This window comes from Seriola aureovittata, chromosome 8 (assembly GCF_021018895.1).
Source record: "Seriola aureovittata isolate HTS-2021-v1 ecotype China chromosome 8, ASM2101889v1, whole genome shotgun sequence".
NCBI classification, from domain to species: Eukaryota; Metazoa; Chordata; class Actinopteri; order Carangiformes; family Carangidae; genus Seriola; species Seriola aureovittata.
The window spans coordinates 12,425,787-12,439,458 of NC_079371.1; the positions used below are offsets into that span (position 1 = coordinate 12,425,787).

The window sequence follows — 13,672 nt, forward strand, 5'->3', positions numbered from 1 at the left end:
TAGAAATTTTGCATCTTTTTGAATCTCTTTGTGGTCGTTTTATGTCTATTTTAGTTGTTTTTCATGTATTTTTAGTCATTTTGCATCTATCTTAAGTCATGTTTTATCTCTTTGTGGTTATTTTGCATGTGTTTGTGGTCGTTTTGTGTCTCTTTGTACTAATTTTATGTCTATTCTTAGTTGTTTTGTATCTATTTTAAGTCATGTTTTATCTCTTTGTGGTCATTTTACATCTCTTTGTACTTATTTTGTGTTTGTTTTGTGTCTTTCTAGCTGTTTAGCAGCTCATTCTGGTTGCTTTGCTTCTATCATAGATAGATAGATAGATAGATTTGCAACATTTCTTTCAGTAATTTTGTGTCACGTTGTGGTCTTTTGTGATTTTTTTTGTCTCATTTTGGTTGTTTTGTGTCTATTTAAATCAATTTGCTTCTCTTTGTGGTCAATTTGTGTTTCAGTGACATTTTGCAGGTGAAGCAAGGGGACCCCTTGACTGCTTGGCCCCCTGTATCCTGGTAGGCCAGTTCAGTAATCCATCCATGAGTGTCATCCTGTTTCAGTCAGGTTCTCTCTCTGTCTGAATGCCAACAGGAAATGCCAGGGGACCCGTAAACTACTCTCCCCTAATGCGCGCACGCACACACACACACACACACACACACACAACACACACACACACACACACACACACACACACACCTCCTACCATACTGCACTCTTTAACACTATCACCAGATTCTGTCATCTTTGTTCTCCATCATCACAAGATGCCAAGTTATGTAACAACAAAAATCTATTCTACAACATATTTCAAAGTAGTTGTACGTCGCAGTCGCTGTATTGCACATTATTTGTGAGAGGTAGAAAAAGTTGTCATCACTTTTTCCTCCCACAGGTGCATGAGTTCATGAAAACGGGCGAAAATGTAGGCTCACTATTCGCTTAGGTTATAAAACCAACCTTCTCTCCTCAGGTTGTGGCTATTCCTGGACTGCTGCTGTGAGAGGAGATCTGTGTGGTCTGCTGCCCCCTGGTGGCTGAACGCTGTCTGCTCCAGTTACATAAAACAGCACTGTGTGTGTGAGTCATCACCCCCCACCCCCCCAGTGAGGACAGATGGGAGGTGTGTGTGGTGTGTTTGTGTGTGTTTGTGTGTAGGACTGGGCGGAGCAGACAGCAGTGGACTGTAAAATAAGGGCTTTCCCCTCTCTCTTTTTTCTCCCTCTCTCTCTTTTTCCTTAGTTTTTTTTTTTCTTTTTTGTGTGGGTCAGTAGAATCAGTTAACACACAAGTGAAGTGCTGTGACAGTAAAAATAGAACAGAAGGCTGCAGAGCTTCGTTCCTGTTCAGTTTATACTGCAGCCATTTGCTGCCTTTCCTCCTGATTTAAGGGATGTTAGGAAGTGGATACAAGATCTAATCCCCTTCTTCCTCACACAGAAATCAAACATTTTTAGATCATGTGTGAAGATGGGAGAGATATTTCCTGTCTTTTCTGTATGACTAGAGAGTATTTTAGCATGGATCTTGTTTAGGACAGGACAGAAGTCACGAGGATGTTAGCTGGTGATGTTTAGACAGAAGTGAATATATCTTGTTGAGTGTGTGGGTGCAGGTAAAGATGGAGGTAGTTCTGGGATATTTGAACACACTGGTGACCCTCCTCTGTGTCGTGGGCCCAGCTCAGTGAATTATTGATAGGGTGCCCACCTGATGACCCCATAGACTTGCCTGCACTCTTACATACGCACGCTTCATATTAAAACCAGGTTCTTTCCTTAAAACTCCTCATACCAGTGTGGCTACTTACTTGTGGCTATTGGTAATACAATGAAACTAGATAAAACACAGTTTAAAGTTGCAATACATCAGAGATTCATGTAGAAACATTTCTTGTACAACTGGTGGCTATTTTAAGACTAGTGGAGCTGGACAAGCAGGGATGATGGCTGCGACTACTGAGTGAGCCGTGGCTGCCTGTCAAGCCAGGCACCGGCTATTTGCCTGAATAAATATGGTGTAGCACTAAGGGCCAGGACAAACCTTTGTTTGCGTTAAAGTTTTAAAGGCACATTAGAAAAAATTTAAAGGCACATTAGAAAATGGTGTCAGAGCCTGTCAGAGGATTCAGTATGATGGTTTAGTTCAGGACTCAGAGGACAGTCCTGGATGATCGTCTGGAAGAGATCAGGGCAGCAGCTGACATCGGGCAGTTAACCAGACATATATTTGCCAAACCTGCCAGTCAAGTCTTCATCTTTTTAGTCTTTTCTCCTGTTAAAACAAAATATACGGTTTGAAAACACTTCTGATAAAGCATAAATCTCACCTTTGTTTCACTTGTCCAACTACGTTTTCTAGTGCGGCGTCTTCGCGTCATAGTGGAGGGCCAAGTCTCAATGGCCTCACTACTGCCCCCTGAGGCTGAGTGTGGAAAACACACAATGGTACTTGGCAGTTAGAGTGGCTGTTTTTCCCCCAACAACCACAAGGGGCAACTTTGAGCCCATCCTACACTTGACAACAAACTTGAACAAGCGACAAAACTCATACGTACGGAGCAACAACACAGCCCGATACTGCAAGGCCTAATGATGTAACAATAATGCTGGGCTTCAAATAGGAACACTCACCCAACTTTGTCAATAAAGATTATTAGAGCCATAACTAATGACTATTTCCATTATCGATTAATCATTTTGTCTATAAAATGTTCATATTTCAGTTTCCTACAGCCCGAGGTGATGTAGTCAAAAAGCTTTCTGAATGCAATCAACAGTCTAAAATCAAAAGATATTCAGTTACATTAATATATAAAACAGAGGAAAGCAGCAAATCCTCACACCAGAGAAACTGAAAGTAGAAAATGTTAAATCGTTGGCGATCTGTCTGTTTATCGACTGATCGACAAATTGTTTTGGCTAAATAATATTAGAAGTTTCAGAGGGATGGTGCGTCAGAATAAAAAGACCAAAAAGAAAGAAACTGATCAGTTTCACTGTGACGCAGAGATGTAAAGGTATATTGTTTTACTTGGGTTCAAATCTTTGACAAACAAAATAAAAACAAAGTACAACACGATCAGCAACGTGACAATCCGACAAATGGCAGTTACAGAGAGCTCGAACATAGGAATGAACAGTGGAGGGTGAAGGAGGAGAGTGGATGCTGAGGTCTGATCTGAGTGGTTGCTGAATCACGTCTGTCAACAGGAAACAGGGCTGACAAGAATAAAGTGACAAACAGAGTGGAACTGAAAATAAGGATGTAAACTGGTGAAAACAGATTAATCTACTGACGCTGGGCGTGAATCTCTCCACCTGACGGCAGACGGCACAGATTTGTTATCACCCTGAACACGTGTGAAGAGAAGAAATCCCTTTGATACACACTGACCACAGAATGATGCTTTCAGGCAAAATAACATTAAACATGATTCATCCTAGAGAACAGGAAAACCGACAGATTAAACTCAAAGGAACAATTTGACAGGATTAATTATTGTAAGGCTGCTGTTTATCTGTGAGACTTTACTGCTACATGTATTTGTATACTGTACTGTATGTATATTCTTACACGCAGTATGGTGGGCGGACAAATGTGTGGCTTTTCTTTGGACAACTAAGTACAAAACGTTAAGAGTGTAACATCACAGTGATTGGTTGAACTGCATTGACCACTTCTTTTTACAGCTTCTTTTTCCTTTGTTTGCATCCATGTTTCTCCCCAGCTCTTTCTCTCCATCTTTTCTGTTTCCCTCAGGTCCTCTTCTTCTTCTTCTTCTTCTTCTTCTACTTCTTCTTCTTCTTCTTCCTCTTTAAAAGCTGTAAGGCCCGACGTAGATGGAGAGTCTGAGAGCGGAGCTGCCATGGTAGCTCAGCAGAGGGTTAACTGACACCATCTCCAGGTCCAACGTGTACTCTCTGGGCCCCGACACGGCGCGGGCCAGCACCAGCATGGCACTGATATTATTGATTTGCTGGAGAAGAAAAAAAATATATGACTGAGTTAATTTCTACTGCAGAGGGAACTGTTGTCAGTGTGTGGGTGAGTTTTTGAATTTCTATACCAACAATACATGTAAAGCATGTTTGAGCATCCAGAAACGCCCTTCATAAGTAAAATGTATTATTATTAACAATATTGTTTTAGAATAAAGGAGAGTTTACAAGGTATACCTATCCAAAACTGATACGACAGCCCTGCAATAAAGAGGTGTTGATTCAACTATATGATCATTTTGAAGGCAGTGTTGCCAGATTTGACTGAAAACAGGTCAGACACCCAATCACCATACAAGCAGCCCAATTTTCAATGTTCACTTTGGCCATCTTATATTATATAAATTTAACTACACATATTGAATATGAGCTTAAATATCAGTATATTTAAATACATTTTTGTCTACAAAGCTTTTTGGATAATGTTATATGTTATATTGGCTGTACTGATAATTATCAGTGAATTACTTTGATACTGAGGAAAACTTAAAACCCTGCTGAGTCTCAGGTAAGTTCTGGAGGGATTAGGCGGCTGTTTTGTTTCTGATTTTATAAGCAGGTTTATCGGCGTTTATTTGTGATGGACATCAAAGATAACTGTATCCCCAGAAAATGTAAGTCATACTGAATTTAAAATATTTTGCAACTGTTGATAATTGGGCCACACTATTAACTATTCACCAACTTCCTGTTGACAAGTGTTCAATGTTAAAATAAAATGTTTGTCCTGTCCCAATATATCCATGTAACCCAGACTGTCTGATCACAGGTTGTTTTGCAGAGATCAACCGAAACAATAACCAATCAAGTCAGTGCCACATCGTGCTCTTCATCATGCTCTGCTCTGTAACTCACCCTGATGTAGAAGTCTCCGTTCTCATCACCGGAGCGGATGCGGAAAGTGTTGTAAGCCCCCGGAGAGACGCTGGTGGCTTGAATCTGGAAGATGTCGGAGGGGACGGTGCGCTCCGAGGTGATGGTCATGTAGCGGTGGACGATGGAGAAAGGCTGATCTCGACAGGCGGGCTTGCTGACGGGACACACACAGCGGCTGGACGCACACAATGGAAGAAAAAAAAAAAGGTCAGTGATTTGGGTCTCTTTGTGCTCAGTTTGCATCTGTTTAGCTGCAGTTTTGCTTGTTTTTGTGGCGAATCTGTGTCCGTGCCTGCCATCGTTTTGCATCTTTTAGTAGTCATTGTGCAACATTGTTTAAATGACTTTACAATAAGAAATGTTCCACTACAGAGGCTCTGACCCAGGGGCCCTGAGCTCTTTTGGCCCCTTCAGTCCATCCACCACGGTAAGAGCAGAGAAACAGCAACAGTAATTCATAAATCAGCCAGCAGAGGGAGTAATATGACTAAGAGTAAAGATCTCTTAAAATCTAAACAAATATTGAACAGTAGCCATTTTTTCCCTCATGTTTTTCTAAAATGAATTTTATACTAACAAATCTTCAGGGATATGTTAATAGTGACCCACACCTGTTACCAATCCAACACTTGTTCACAACTGTAATAGTTTTCTTATTGCACTGGACCGTGTTCAAAAGAAAAGGTTGCAAAGTTGGACTCATATGTGGAAAAAGTAATTGGGGTAATCTTGCACTTTGCGCCATACTCAATACAGGGACTGATTATATTCTCAGTCGAGGGCCAGCACATATTTGAGTAATTGGGAAAAGGTGTGTGAAAGTGTGTGTTTGTGTATGGGCACACTCAAGCTTTCATGAGGTGTCACTCACTTTTCAGACACCTGGATGTATGGTTCTTGGCATCGGTTGGTGTCCACACACTGGTATCCTCCGTGGATATTCACACACGTCTGAGACTCAGTACACTGATGTTCACCTGTTTCACATTCATTTATATCTGCAGAGGAAAGACAGCTTGTGATGTTTGACCGAACAGAACAAGTGTACAGGAACAGAGTTGCTGTCAAAGAATGAATTAGTATTGACTCACAGAGAGGAAGGTGTTAGTTTTGAGAGGAAATGGGGGCAGGTGTGCTTACCCTGACATAGTCTGGTTCCCAGCAGCTGATATCCTTCAGGGCACACGCAGGAGAACTTGCCTGGCTCATTGACACACTGGTACTGGCATAGGTAACTGGAGTAGCTGCACTCATCGATGTCTGTCAAGTTACAAGTTCGGGTTTTATTAACTGTTCACCATCAAAGACAGATTTACACAGAAGGACAGACAGGGAGGGTCTCTTACCGTTACAAGCAAAGCCATCAGGCCCCAGCTCGTAGCCCTGGTCACAGCGACAGAGGAAGGTGCCATATGTGTTGTAACACCTCTGAGAGCAGGGGGCACCCATGTCACATTCATTCACATCTGAACGGAGGTAATGGAGATTTTATTGTACACTGTAGAGGTAACATTTAAATGTTGTATAAAGTCGTCGTAATTTTTGTGGGACAACAGACTGGAAAGCGAAACACATTCCAAAACCTTTTATAGGTTCTGGATCAAAAACTCAGAAAGAAATCAGAATTAAAGCTCCAAATATATTTAAAGTCCCTGAAAACACATTTCCTCAGTCAGATTATTACTACAAATGAACCGGTCCAACATGAACTATTTTACTGCCAGAGTTGAAACACTTCTGGTTTCACCAAGGGATTTCTATCAATGCTGTTTTTCTCACTGGTTTAAAGTGAGTTGATGTCACACCCTTTACGCCTGCACCAATGAGAATTTATAAATTATAAATCAATATGTAATGACAGTTGTAGGGTTGTTGTTACTGTTGCCAGGCCACTGTCAATCAAATGTGATCAAACCGCAACAAATTAAACAGATTAATTCAGCCATGAATATTTAATGTTACAGATTTTCAGAGGGCTTTCATTTATTCGTCAGGCACATGACCAAGCCTGACGAAGATCTTTGTAAGATAGTACATATAGGAATAAAATATTAAAATGAAATAACTTTCATTATAAAGAGATGATTGAAAGAAAAGAGTGTCCTAAATGATCTTAATACTTCTTCCGTTATTGGTTGCATCACTCACCAATGCAAGAGCGGTTGTTTCCTGCCAGCTGGAAACCAGGTTCACACTGACAAGAGAAAGAACCGGGGACGTTGACACAGCGATGTTGGCAGTATCTGTACCTGCACTCGTCGATGTCTGACACAGAGAAATAAGAGGTTATTTAGCTCAACCATGCAGCTATAACTAACTTCACCACAGGCCTTGCAGTAAAACATTTCTCTGAGTTTCCATATTCAAACCTACTTCGCTACACTAGTGGAAGGACAAATTCACATTATCTCACCAATACACTCTGTGCCAACCTTGCGGTAACCATCCGGACACTGGCAGGTGAAGGCACCCAGGGTGTTGATACACTGCTGGCTGGGCTGGCAGTCATGTTCATCTCGCTCACACTCATCGACATCTGTGTTTGTGGGTGAAGTGAAACAGGGGGCACACATGTCAAAGCTGTAGTTATTGTGAGCAAACACGGCATCATTCAGCCTGACTGACCGATAGACTGTGATTGTTAGAGGGCAGACAGTGGCCGTTCTGCTCCCCTCGTTTGCACCCGACAGCTGAGAGTAACACATCATGTTGAGTCATATTTGCTGTCTCATGCAGACCCTGATGACCGCCTCGCCGTCCTCCGGCACAAGAAGGTTTCTTGGTTCTTAAAACACAGCAGCTGTCCTCGTGTGAAATCTTCCACATTCCTACACTGTCTGTCTGCCCCCCCGTGGACTCATACTAACTCACACCCACACAGATTGCAGCAACACGCTGCCTCCAGTCACAACACCTGCTACGGCCACCTGTCCCTCACAATCTGTGGCCGTCGACAATAAATTTACACAATCACACACAGACACACAAACATGCTTAATGATCACTCATCCTGTTGCCACCTGTCCACCCCTAACCCCCAGACCTACAAACCAGACACCCACCCACACAGCTGTCTCCCTGCGGCTCGTAGCCCAGAGGGCAGGGGTTAAAGGGCTCGGTGGGCGTGATTTGGGGCTCTGGAGCTGGGATGACTGACGCAGAGCGAGGGAGGCACAGGTACCCGCCATAGTGGTTGAAACACTTCATTTCCCCTTTGCAGGCATCTGGAATGGTCTCACACTCGTTTATGTCTGACAGGAGAGGCAGAGACAGATATTTAATTACTGAAATCAATCAAAAAGACAGGACAGGCCTTGGAGAAGAAGAAGAAAACCAAAGCTGTTACTGTACAAAATAATTGGGCGTTGAGGTGCAATAACCGCAGGTAAAAGAGAGCTTTACCTTTGCAGTGCTCAGTCTGAGGGTCCCAGTGATACCCATCTGTGCATTCCTACAAAAAGCAGAGAGAAGAGGAGTGTGAGAAAATGGTGGAAAGAAAGATGTGAATAGTCCCTCTGAGAAAAAGTTGCATAATATATTCATAATACATAATAAATTCCCCAGTAGTGGGACATAAAAAAAGAGAGAAACTAGTTTCCTCTGTATTCATGTAGGAGCGCTGGGCCAAAAAGACAAGAAGTCTGCTGCTGTTAAAGGAAGTATGACATTTTAAACTGTTTTCCTCAAGCCAAATGTCACTTCAAAAACAAAGACTGGGAGGCCACAGTTTGGAAAAAGGGTCATTATCATTCTGGGAAGAAAGTATATTGCTGTGAGCAGCATGGAAAGAAAAAGGGAGGCCTAAAGAAACATGGAATTAAAACTAAAATTACCCCCAGTTAGGACTACTATAAAATGTTGGAAGTGGTGGAAAAAGGCTGTGGAATATTAAAGGAGAAGAAGAGGTAATAAAGAGGATTTGAGGACAACATTTCAACACAAAAAAAAGATGTAACATCACCTGACAGGTGTGATATCTAATAAAAGAGAAGATGCAAAGAAAAAGAAAGGAGTAAGAGAGGAGAAGAGGAGGAGGGAGAGAGATTCATCCATCCTTACCGTGTAGGTGTCACTTTCTGTAGGTGGCTGTGAAATAGCACTGCGGAGGAGCACAGACACACATATGCACACGCACAAGTTTGACACACAAACACCCTGCATACTAATGCATTAATTGGTGGGAGACGGGACAGGAACACACGTACAACATGCACACAAACAAACACACGCACGCACACACACACGCACACACACGCTCACACGACTATCAGACAGGTAGCAGTGCCTTGAAGACGAGACTTTGTGATCTACAGAGCAGCCAGGAGGTGGTATCTGTATTTCAGAGAGAGAAAGAGAGGTGGAAAAAGACAAAAATAGACTACATTAGAAATCACAAAATGGTTCAATTCAGTCTCAAAACACACGGGCGCTGTAAGCTGTTCCCACAGCTAAAATGGATAAATCAACTCAGTCAATTTTTAAGTAGTCAGTCAAAACACAAACAGTTAGGTTCTTGGCCTTGGTTCACTGTTTGTCAACCAAACAGTTCCCCCTTGATCGCAGCAAGAATAAATGGAATAAATCAGTCTGCCAGGTGAAAACATAAACACTGTGACGTACTCCATCCTTCAGCTGAAAATAACAAAGTCAACATCACAGAAATACTTTCATATTAGCTGCTCACAGAAAGCCCTCTGTGTCTGCAGACTGGCACAACTACAACTCAGTGGAATGATAGTCTCGCTGCAGCGCTGCCTCCACAGGTTGGGTTTACTGTGTATGAGAGCAGCGTCGGTGGGAGCTCATAAATCCTGGCAATTCCCTGAATATTTCACAACAGCATCTCTTGCTCAGTCTCTGTGATAAACCTAACATAACATAAAGTTAATTTGTCTCTGTGAAAGGGAATCTCCTTCTCCGTAGAGTCTGTGTTGTCTCTCTGTAATGTAAGAGGGCATCAGCCTTTGTCAGTGGTGGAACGTCACTAAATACATTTACTCAAGTACAATTTTAGATACTTTAATTGAGTGCTTCCATTTATGGTACTTTAAACAGCTAAAGTTATTAGTTACTCTGATTTTTACAAATAAAACATATGATTCACTTATGAAATATGATGTATTATTATAGATTAAAGGCCCTGCATTCCCACAGAGGTGTTTCCAGTTATGAGGCTGATTAGAGCTGCTCAGTAAAGCTAAGATGGTAGTTACATGAGGTCCTGCAACAAAACTAATAAAAGAAAAAGTAGTATTCAAATCGTAATTTACGCAACCCAAGACCCAACCCAACCCAACCCAAGACTAAAATGTTCTAATCTCTCAGGACCCTGGGATCTGCATAATTTAACAATCAGAAAGAGGACATTAGCCATAAAAAGTACTTTTAATTTGAATAATTTAAGTACATTTTGACTAATGTACTTTTACTAAACAGAATTTTAAAGGCAGGACCGAGTATTTTGACATTGAGGCATTGCTACTTTTCCTTAAAGGTCTGAGTCCTTCCACCACCACTGGTCTTTTCTGCAATGTTCTGTAGAGTGTAGTGTATTTTTTAGGTAGATTTATAGTGTATTATGTATGTGTATTTGCTCTGTGCTCTGAAGGACTTGGCTTTTCTCCCAGCAGAGACACAACCATCCCTCAGTTAATGTTCCTGGAGAGAAGCTATAAGTGTTTCAGCTGACTCTTAGCGTAAACAAATCACTTATTCCAGCTCCCATAGACAAAAAGACCCAGAAAAAAACAGGCCAAGTGAAGGAATTAAAAAAAATATTCTAAGCAAGTGATGTTTGCAAAGTCAGTGAGCTCTAGTTAAACTACATGACAGGAAAGTTGTAATTACTGCCTGTCTACGTGCATAGACACACGCTCTGATATAAACTCCAGAGGCCACATTTACAGGCTCTGCTTATTGTTGTATTTCTCATTGAAACAAATAGAAGTCCGCAGGGTGACGTGGACACCCGCAAATGCCCAGTGGATGACATCACGGGCCATTTGTGACCGTTGTGTGGTGAAAAGCAGCAAAACATGCCTTCACCCTGTAAGCACAGACGGTAACACATACCACTGTGCAATCAGACTGCCGCAGTACGTGACCTCTCTGAACTGGCCGAGCAGCCACTTACAACCAGTAAGAATGCGACCCAAAACCACCCAAAAACAAACTGACCATCAGTCCAGGGTCCAGTCACTCACTGTCTACTGAGTCTGGGCAGCAGGGATGCATGGGTGTTGCCCTGCTGCCGCTGGAGATCAAGTGGCGGTGGACCTCTGGAATGCCCGTGGCAAGGATGCGGGCGCCAGTTCTCAGCTGGGATGCCCTGCCACGGCAGTGGTTCCCAGAGTATCAGGTTCTGGGAAACCCCCCATGGTTCACAAAAGACAGCTGGTGCCAGATCTCCAGCTACTGCTCCCCCAACCTCTCATCTCTCCTCATTGTGTAGGAGGATGTCAAAGAATGTGGCCGTGGTGCAGAAGTTCACCGTGTGGGTTTGGACGACCGCTGACAGAGACACAGGTTCACTGTTCACAGGTTCACTGTAACACCACCTCGCTAACGCTGCTGCTACCGCACAACACCTGTTGTGTGCTTTATTCACATTACATCATGATACTCATGATAAAATAATTCCAATCGAATATAATTGCCATTTGGAGGTTGTCTTGGCCTCAGTAACAGAAGGCTGACCCATTTTTAAATTCACACAGTCAGCACAGTTTAACAAGCAAAATGTCAGGGGGCTTATAACAGTGACCACATAGAGACCAGGAAAAACACACAGTTAGACCACACACACACACACACACACACACACACACAGAAGGATGGTCATGTCTTGTAGTGTATACATAGCTAGCTTTGTGTTGTTATGCTCGGTTGTGCGTGGAGCAGCCTGAGAACATGGTGGCCCAGCACACTCCAGCTGTGCTCTGTTACCATTGTGGCAGTGAACCTTTACAATCAGGGAGTCTCCGTCTCACACACGGGCTAACTGCTGCTCTGAGAATCTCCACAGTTAGTGACGGATAGCGGCCGGCAGGAGAAATTCACACACTGTAACTAACAAATCCCAGTGTCCATGCTGCTGTGACTCCCTCTGTAAAGACTGTTAAAGGGCTGGGATGTATCAGTACATGCAGACAATGTAGCATGAGGTGATGGGCTTAGGGGAACTGAGCTCCTTCCTGTTGCCTTTCGTGTCCCACTTGAGTCATTACAAAAGTGGTGGAGCTGTCATGTGTTAGCTATTAGGAGTAACTGTATAAACTGTGATAAAATACACTGTCAAACAGTCGTAAGGCAGCATGCTACACTGCCTGAGATGTCATCCAGGTTTTAAGATTGTTTCTGTGTGTGTTGGATGCTGGCACCTGTTCCTCTTGTTCAACAGAAATGGCTGCTTTTTTTCAGAAAATTCAACTTAGAACTTATTATCTTACTCTAGTTTCCACTGAATGACTAACAAAACTGAGATCGTGACACTGACTTTAAAAGTTGTACAAGAGGGATGAGGTGGAGGAATTTTGCAATATACTGTACAATAATACATGCCGTGTGACTCATTGCCTCTCTTCCTGTCTACCCCCCTATTACAGTCTCAAACACAGAGCCAAGAAGCGAACTACACAGACTGTGTGCCACATTATCTTGACTCTTGTGAGGAGCCAAGTGTAGCTGGGAGAGCAGAGCAGACAGCAGACAGCAGAGCAGACAGCAGAGCAGCGGTGCAACTGTGACGTGTATGGCCTGTACCAGAAAAGTGGGTAAGAGGTACATCTCACCTCCGTTACTTCTCCCTACAACTCTCGCAAACATGATAAGTCGTCCGCCAGTTCACTGTTTGACACAAATCTTGTCTCTCGTTTGATTAAGACATTAAAAGAACACAGGAAAACTCACGGAGGAATCTTTTCCGGTGGCTCTACTGTCTCCCAGTCTCCCTCTGACCAGTGTGTCCTTCTGCTGGCTGCTGTCGTCCCGGCTGAGTTGGCGTACAGAAGTGGTCCCTTAAACTCCTGCCTGTATGACCCTGAGAGAGTGAGTGGGGAGACCGACAGCTGGAGCAGCTGAACACATGCAAAGGGAGGGAGAGAGAGAGAGAGAGAGCGAGCGAGAGCAAGAGACGGAGAGGAGAGAGAGAGTGAGAGAGAGACAGCCCATTCTTACCCCCCCTCTGGCCCCCTGCACTGCCATCCTCCACTCTCCAAACCCCCTCTCTGACCCCCCAGGATGCAAATTCCTGGTCTGCGGCCCAAATTCCAAAATTCCAAATCCGTCCAAATCGCAGGCGGAACAACAACTCACAGATTCACACACGTATGCCCCCCCATCTTCCTAACCAATGCCCCTCTTACGGGTCCCACAACACACCTGGTTTCATTTAAACTAAACCCTCGCAAAAGCCCCAAGCTCTCCCACCCTTTCCTCCTTCCCTTTTCCCATTTACCCCCCATCTATCTATACTTACCTCCCCCATCTTGTCCTCTTTTTTTTTTTTTTCCATAAAGCGTCTAAAGCCCTTGCTCTCGTCCAATCTGACATGCAGGATATTTATAGCCGGGGAGAGAGAAGTTAATGGAATGTGGACAAAAATTAGAGAGTGGAGAGGAGAGAGAGTGTGTGGAGACCTACTCGGAAAATTTGTCAGCTTATTTCACAGAATAAACGGGTGGCGCTTTTGGGATAAAATACTGAAAATAAACTGCTATAATTATTCCAAACCAATGTTCTAACTTTGCTGCTCTGTGTTTGCATATGACTAATCCATTACTGCACTTGGAATCATT

At 43.1% G+C, this 13,672-nt stretch overlaps 1 protein-coding gene across 1 annotated transcript; it reads right to left on the reverse strand.

Annotated features, from left to right (window-relative positions):
* Positions 1-3,014: 3,014 nt before the first annotated feature.
* Positions 3,015-13,011, reverse strand: efemp2a (EGF containing fibulin extracellular matrix protein 2a). The gene is made up of 11 exons (XM_056383255.1): positions 12,786-13,011; positions 8,937-9,209; positions 8,280-8,328; positions 7,940-8,128; positions 7,291-7,413; positions 7,026-7,142; positions 6,224-6,343; positions 6,018-6,137; positions 5,749-5,875; positions 4,857-5,052; positions 3,015-3,979 (listed from the first exon to the last, which is right to left on the reverse strand). The coding sequence occupies exons 2-11, from the start codon at positions 9,036-9,038 to the stop codon at positions 3,818-3,820; spliced, it is 1,305 nt and encodes a 434-aa protein (XP_056239230.1). The 5' UTR covers positions 9,039-9,209; positions 12,786-13,011; the 3' UTR covers positions 3,015-3,817.
* Between the last annotated feature and the right edge of the window lie 661 nt (positions 13,012-13,672).